At 32.3% G+C, this 8,297-nt stretch overlaps 1 protein-coding gene across 1 annotated transcript; it reads left to right on the top strand.

The window, feature by feature from the left end:
* The first annotated feature begins 3,041 nt into the window (after nt 1-3,041).
* Nucleotides 3,042-7,299, top strand: LOC107949167 (uncharacterized). Its single transcript, XM_041089637.1, has 2 exons — nt 3,042-3,192; nt 4,050-7,299. Exon 2 carries the CDS (start codon nt 4,224-4,226, stop codon nt 7,020-7,022), a length of 2,799 nt encoding a protein of 932 aa, XP_040945571.1. The 5' UTR covers nt 3,042-3,192; nt 4,050-4,223; the 3' UTR covers nt 7,023-7,299.
* The last annotated feature ends 998 nt before the right edge of the window (nt 7,300-8,297 follow it).

The following is an 8,297-nucleotide window of genomic DNA, read 5'->3' as shown; positions in this document are numbered from 1 at the left end:
AAGTGAATTTACGTCTGATTAACTAACTAATTTAATAAAAAATTATAAATAAATATAGATATCCACAACGAATAAGAAGTGAAAAAAAGAGAGGACAAAAATACATGAAATGTGGATCGTTTTATATTTTGTAAAATATGAAATTATTAACAAAATATTTCAAATTTCATGCTAATATTTTATTTTATTTTTTACAAATCAAACAAAGCTTTTCTTTATTGTAAATATCAAATATCACTTATAATCTCAAACACAAGTAATCACTTTACAATAATATAGATAAACACCTCAAGCCATCAACCGATAAGTATTATTGTCTGAATTGAACTATCTTGACTGGACTAAAATTTAGTTTAGAGAAAAGAATTAAATTGGTTAACTTAAAAATCGACACCAATATTAGATGAATCGAACATTGAATCGAGCATTTAATTGGTTGAATCTATTTTTTAAAATATTTTTAATAATTTATTTAACCAAATCGAATAAACTACCGAACTGGACAAGTTAGTTGGACCGCTAAATCAATAGCTTGAACAGTTCAATAATTGGTTTGATTTTGAAAAACTTACCAACAAGTAGTTGGAAGAGGTAAAATTGGACGTCCTCCCCCAAGCATTTGGATGAGATTTAAATCCTGAAATCATTATTGTTGACAGAACTTTACTTAAATATCATTCCGACCCTAATAAAACTAGACTCAAATCATAAAACCATCACCACCACCTGAAAAATATATATGTATATATAAGCACAATATTTCTTTTCCTTTTTCCACAATTGTCCTTAATTTGGTTGCTATTGTCACAATTACTCCACTTACCCCCCAATTGATTATCTTTTGTCACAATTGCCCTCAATTAATTAGGTCTTTACCAAATTACCCTCAATTATTTCCCCTGCTTTTATATTCTAAATTACCCCTTCGTTTGCTCTTATTTTCTAAATTACTCCTTTCACATATAAATTTTAAGATACGTATAAGATGTGACAGAAATACAATTTGAATTTCTTCAAATTATGATGAATTTAGAAATTAAAACAAATACCTTCAGAAAAAAAAACCCAAAAACAAACAAATAAATAATCACTAGTTTGGACTGTCCACGACAAATTATTTGTCTATTTGTAAGTTAAGACCCGACCGTATCGGAGGCATTATTTTTTATTTGTATATTTTTTAATTTATTATTAATCCGATACTTATTTAATACATATCCACATAAAAATAAAAGTAAACATTTTTTGAAATATTTTTTTAAAAAGTAAACTAAATAGATTTTGATATTCAAATTTGTTATCCATAAAAATAAAACAAATTTGGATAATATCTAAATTCGTATTCACTGTCCGCAAAAGTAAAATGAATTAAAATAATAAATATCCGATAATTGATATATGTACCTGCTTTAAATATATTACAAATAACAATTAGAAGAAAATCAATCAACTTTTGTCTGAAAATCAAATTTAATAATATTTTCTTATACCAATTTATAAAGGTGTGGAGAAGGTATATTACAAGGTTGAAATGAGATGAACTCTTGTAATAATAACAACAATAATAATAAATAATAATATATTATTTGATTCGAGAAATTTGATTTGCCTTGGAACTAGATTCCACTATATTAATATTAAAATATCTCTATAACTGAGGCTTACAAACTTTAATTTTGATTATTTTATATTTTTCATAAATTTTATTCGAATTTTCTACCAAAAAAACTTATTTAAATTTAATTGTTTTATATGTGATTAATATTTTTTTAACAATAATATTGATTTTGTCAATACTTATCAAGTTTTACAAATTTCATTGAGTCTGTCATAATTAATATTTAACAATAAAAAATATTTTTATTCAATGAAAATTATAAAAAAATAATCATAGCAATGTCTTTTACAAGTTTTAAAATCAATTAGAATTGGAATAGACTATACATGTCAATTATGACGATTAATTTAATTTTGACAAGTGATTGAAATAGACTATACATGTCGATTATTGATTACAAATTTTCATTGTTGAACCTATCGACTTAATGTACCTCTAATATATATTATTTTTATTCTTAATAGTAAAATTTTAATCAAAACCTAAACCAAATTCTAGTTATATTGTCAACTAATTATTGATATAGTGGTAAATGAATTGTATTTCTAAATTCAACCAGATACTTTCCCCTTATTTAGAGGTGGTGATTGAACAGTTTTAGATTAGGTTATTTCGAGTTTAGATTTTTTTAGATTTAAATCTATTTAAGTATAATTTTTTTTAATATTTTACTTGATAATATATAAATATTTATGAAATCTAAAACATCAAAATTAGAGAATAAATAATCCAGTATAAATTTATATTAAGCCAAATGCAATAACAAATAATTAAAGAAAACAACTTGAAAATCAAGTACTAATATCACAAACTTTTTTGTTTGTGTGATGTGTGCTAATCTCATTTTCAAGAAAAATATTTGAATAAAATTAATAATTAATTTTTTTATAAAAATATATAATCTTAGTTGGATTATTTTTTAATTACTAAAATTGGATTTCGGCATAAATTAATCTCAAGTTTAAGTTTTTTTAAGTTTAGATTTTCGACTTTTTAATTAAATCGAGTTTAAATAGATTTAGGTTTAGGTACTAAGACTCAAACTCATTTTGCCACCTCTACCCTTGCCCCTAATAAAATTTTTTTTCTATTCATGATTCAATGAAGTTAAGCAATTGAACGTTGATTAAGTCGATTAAAACTTAAATTGACAAGTTAACTTAGTTATGTCTATTAAAACCTAATTCGGCCAATTAACTGATTTAAGTATCAACTTTTCGATTTTTTTAGTTGAATCGACCGAATTAACCGATTGCTCTCTCTTAATCCGATCGATACAAAGAACAATCCTAATTATGAAAATTTTTGAAAATACAAGGGCATTTTAGTAAATAATATCCCAAAAATGCCCCTGAAGTTGACCAGAATCACAATTATGTCCAGATTTGGAACACAAAACCAGTGGCAATTGAGAAATTAAGTCATACTCAGATACTTTGTGTTCTTCCCCAAATTCGTAGTCCCCTCCCCCCCCCCCCGGTTCCTGTCCCGCTCTCAAAGCCCTAATTTTTTTTCCTTTTTTTTTTTTTGTTGTTGAGACTTTTCTCTCTTCCCTTTTGGAATTCTTAAAACAGGCAAGTTCCCTTTCCCTGCTTCTTCACTTCATCGGTTTTTCAAGTTTTAGGGTTTGTGTTTTTTTGAAAAAAACTTGACTTACGTTATTCTGTGTTTTGCGTCACCGAAATGTTGATACGTGTTCTTTCTCGTTTATGTTTGTTAGTGGGTCTTATGGATTTGGTTTATTTTTGTTTTCATAAACGTTGGTTCTTTTCTTGTGGGGGTAGAATTTAGGATTTAATTTGGGTTTTAGGTTTTCATTCCTGTTTAATTGTTTTACGGGTTTGAAATTTCTTAACAACTAGGGTTTTAGGTCTTAATGCGAGAAAGATAGAGGGAATTTATTTGGTTTTCTCTCATCATGGTAACAATGTCAAAGGAAATGATTACTTTATAACTCGTATTGATATGCATGGTTTTGTAATTTTCGTTTTGTCATTGAATTATTCTTATTCTTTGGTGTGTTCCATGGACTGTGGTCTCGGTTTTTTTTAGTTTCAATGTGATGATATTCTCGAGATATTTAGTTATAATTTCCGGCATGAAATTTGGTTTGGTTGGTTTTTGTTAATGACAATTATAAAGACTTATTTCTTTGAAGCCTTGAATTGAAAAAGTTGAACATTTAATTACTTATACTGTGGTATTATCTTTTAAATTCATGTCAAAGAGTGTTACAAGTACATTGTTTTTTTTTATCCCTTTTAGTTGATGCTTAATTTTTCGTAGAGACTTTACACGACTGAGTTCATGCACGCAAATAAATTTTTCTATGTTAAATGTGTCATTGGTTATGATATATAAGATTTTGATTTCTTGGGATTCCTGACTTTGTCAAATTGGGTTCTTAATTGTTGTAAATAAACTATTACAGGGCCCATGAGGAGGTGGGAGATGAGTTTCTTGTCTGATGGATGAGCGATCATCCATCTCGGAGGACTAGTACTGGATTCTGTTGTAATTTAATTAAACTAGCTTATCAAAGCAAACGTTAGTACTTTTGTGTCTGAAGCGTATTCAACCATCTCCAGTCTGGATTTTATTGGTGATGGAATGCAACAAGGAAGAGGCCTTAAGGGCCAAAGGCATCGCGGAGAAGAAGATGCAGAATCAGGATTTTTCAGGGGCTCTTAAAGTTGCAATCAAGGCGCAACAACTTTTCCAGGAGCTGGAGAATATTTCTCAAATGATAATGGTGTGTGATGTACACTGTGCTGCTGAGAAACCATTGTTTGGTAATGAGAAGGACTGGTATGCCATACTTAAGGTTGAGCCGACAGCTGATGAGGCTACAATCAAGAAGCAGTATAGAAAATTTGCCCTGCAACTTCACCCGGATAAGAATAAGTTTCCTGGTGCTGAAGCTGCTTTTAAGTTGATTGGGGATGCTCAAAGGACTCTTTTGGATCAAGGAAAAAGATCTGCACATGACATGAAACGCAGAGTGACTGTTAATAGACCGGCTCCAGCAGCAGCATGTCGTCCCCCGCAGAATCCAAGTTGGCACTCATACCCGGCTGCTCAAAATAATTTCCATACCAACTTTTCTGGAATGAATTCTCAACAGCAGCGACAACCAACTCAAGCAGGGGTCTCTAATGGCCAGCGCACTTTCTGGACCAAGTGTCCGTACTGTACAGTTAGGTACCAGTACTATACAGAAGTACTTCACAGATCTCTTCGTTGTCAAGCTTGCCACAAGAACTTCGTTGCCTATGATTCAGGTGCAGTCCCGCAGGCGAGTAACGTGACTCAGTCAAATTTTCCTCGACAAGGAGTTGCGCATAATCAGAATGCTTCCAGAGTTGATCCAGGAACTCAGAGGAAGTTTAATTCTGAGAGTGTTTTTACATCCTTTACTCCTAAGGCAGCTGGTACTTCAGATGCCAGAACTGAAAAAGTGAACGGGAAAAGAGGAAGGAAGCAAACTGTTGAATCCAGTGAAAGCTGTGACAGTGAAAGCAGCGTTGAGTCTGAGGAGGATGAGGTGATTGATGGAAATGGTGAAGTTTTATCTAAAAAGAAGTTTGATTCTCAAGGAGAGCAGAATGTGCGGAGATCTGAGAGGCGTAAGCAACATGTTTCTTACAAGGAAAATTTAAGTGATGATGAGGACACGGTAAATCCTCCTAAAAGGGCCAAGGGAAGGGAATTGCCCTCTGAAACAGAAGAAACAGCTAATGAAGATGAAGCGAAGGACCACAAAATGGGTAAACGTTCTGAGGCAAGCCAATCCAATGGTAAGAAGGAAAGTGGGAAAGGAGATAATCTTAAGAAAACTAGGGAAGCTTCTGCTGATGGTGTTAAGGGAAATTCAAACCCCACCATTGATGATCCTGTGTTGGATACGAGTTGCAAAGAAACAAAAGAGTCGGAGGTTTTTGTATACCCTGATCCTGAGTTTAATGACTTTGACAAAGAGAAGAAAGAAGGGTGTTTTGCAGTAGGGCAGATTTGGGCATTGTACGACACACAGGATGCCATGCCTAGATTCTATGCTCGGATCAGAAAAGTCTTCTACTCTGGGTTCAAGGTGAGGATCACGTGGCTAGAACCAGATCCAGATGATGAGAATGCAGTACGATGGGCTAGTGACGGTTTACCTGTTTCTTGTGGTAGGTTCAAGCATGGGGAGCCTGAGAGCATTGAAGATCGTCTTATGTTTTCCCATTTGATAAGTTGGGAAAAAGGACCATATAGAGATACCTATAAGATATATCCAAGAAAAGGAGAGGTTTGGGCCCTTTTTAAGAACTGGAATGTCAACTGGAAGTCGAGGACCGAGAAACATGGATATGAAGTTGTTGAGATCTTATCAGAGAATGGTGAAGGTGTAGGTATACATGTTGCTTACTTGAGTAAGGTCAAAGGCTTTGTGAGTGTCTTCTGTCCAACGAGTAAGGATGGAGTTAAAACAATTCTAATTCCGCCCAATGAACTACTTAGGTTTTCTCACAAGGTTCCATCCTTTGTGCTGACCGGTAAAGAGAGAAAGGGGGTGCCAAAAGGTTCTTTTGAACTTGATCCAGCTTCTTTACCTGAAGAAGTTTTCGTTCCCAAGGGCTTGAAGGAGGAAGGTGATGGCAGAGATCCTAGTGTTTCAGAAATGGAGGATCCAATGGCAGGATCAAATGATCCTGATCCTTCAGCTTCGGCTCCAAAATCCTTTGAAATTCCAGAATCAGAATTCTACGATTTTGATGCTGACAAAACCGAGGAAAAGTTCCGTGCTGGTCAGATCTGGGCACTGTATGGTGATGAGGATGGCTTGCCAAAGTATTATGGTGAGATCAAGAAAGTCGAGTCCTCCCCTGTTTTCAAAGTACATGTGAGATGGCTTTTTTCTTGCCCATTAGAAACCACGACTCAGTGGCAAGATTCAGACATGCCAACTTGTTGCGGGAGATTCGGGATTAGAAGGGGTTCCCAGACCTACACCTCCACCGATTCCTTTTCTCATTTGTTAAAAGCCGAGCCTACAGATACGAAGGGCAAATACAATATCATACCTAGAAAAGGTGAGGTATGGGGATTGTACCGGAACTGGACGCCCAATATCAAATGTTCGGACTTGGAGAACTGGGAATATGACATAGTGCAGGTTTTGGAGGAAACTTATTTCCTCATCAAGGTTGTAGTTTTAGATCGCGTCGACGGCTTCAATTCTGTTTTCAAGCCCCGAGTAAAAGGAGGATCAAATGTTACAATCGAAATCCCTCGGGTGGATCAGATTCGGTTCTCTCATCAGATTCCGTATTTCCAGCTAACTCATGAGAGAAAGGGCAGCCTAAGAGGATGTTTGGAGCTAGATCCTGCAGCACTGCCACCACATTATTTTTCGTTCTAGCATTTTGAGTAGCAAGATTATTAAGTTTAATGCCGTCGGTTTTTGTTTCTTACATTTTATATGTGTACTTTACATGATGATGATAATGCTTTTTCAGGACAGTGGTTCTAAAACAGGACAAGTTTGGTTAATGTCTTTTAACTACTTTAGGTGTAACTGGATGCTTATGTTCTTTAATCTCATTGAATCTTGTTTTTGCTATACCGGAAAATGTAACATCAAATATGATCTGGTAATTGCAGATCAGTTGCTTATATGTCCAGTTACTGTTTGAACATTTTTCAGTGTTGTTGAAATTGAACTGGTGTATTGGATTGAATTGGAAATCCATGATTTAACTAGCTTGGTAGTATGAAATGATAAAAGTATAGTTGAATTTATGTTTAAAATTTTTATTTTTGTATTAAAATGTAAGAACACAGTTTTTTTGTTAATTATTTATTATATTTAAACAAATTTAATATTAAAATTGTTTTTTAAAGAAGATAAGTTTAATCGATACAATTAAAACGATGTGTTTAATTAAAAGTAGTAGTTAAATTAATTTAATCAAATGATATGGTTAAAGAGTTTTTTTTATGCATTTTATTAATTTTTTTATGATTTTTATAAAATTTTATAATTTTTTTATTCTTTTATGGTTTTTATAATTTTTTATTCTAATTTTTAATAAAATTTTAATATTTTTAATTAAAATTTACTAATTTTTATAACTTTTATTTATTTTTATTTATTATAATTTTTTTTGCCGCATGTCACACTGTGATTGTGACACGAGATGGCTTTAACTGAAAAAAATTAAGGACAGTTAACTTTAATGATCAACTGTTAAAACTAATGGTCAAATAACCTTTTTGATATATTTTAACAGTTCAAGTACTCGACTGAATGTAAAATAAAAAAGAAAAAAAAGAGCAAGGGCTTAATTGTTTTTTTTTTAAGTTTGAGAGTCTTTTTGATGCATCTTGACAGTTCAAGTACTTATTAACTAAGTGCAAAAAAATGAAGAAGCAAGAGCTTAGTTACCTTTTTTGAAAAAGTTTGAGGGTTTTTTGATGCATTTTGAAATTTTAAGTACCCAATTAATTGCAAAAGAAAAAAAGTAGGGGCTTAATTGTTTTTTCTAAAAAAGTTTGAGGGTTTTTTTGATGCATTTTGAAAGTTAAAGTACCCAATTGAGTGAAAAAAAAGAAAAGAGTAAGGGCTTTTTTTTTTAAAGTTTGAGGGCTTTTTACACCATTAACTGATTAAATAAGTGTCATTTTAATTTGGATA

Source organism: Gossypium hirsutum, chromosome A02 (assembly GCF_007990345.1).
Source record: "Gossypium hirsutum isolate 1008001.06 chromosome A02, Gossypium_hirsutum_v2.1, whole genome shotgun sequence".
Taxonomy (NCBI): Eukaryota; Viridiplantae; Streptophyta; class Magnoliopsida; order Malvales; family Malvaceae; genus Gossypium; species Gossypium hirsutum.
Note: the sequence above shows the minus strand (reverse complement) of the source record. Positions and strands in the feature narration are given on the sequence as shown.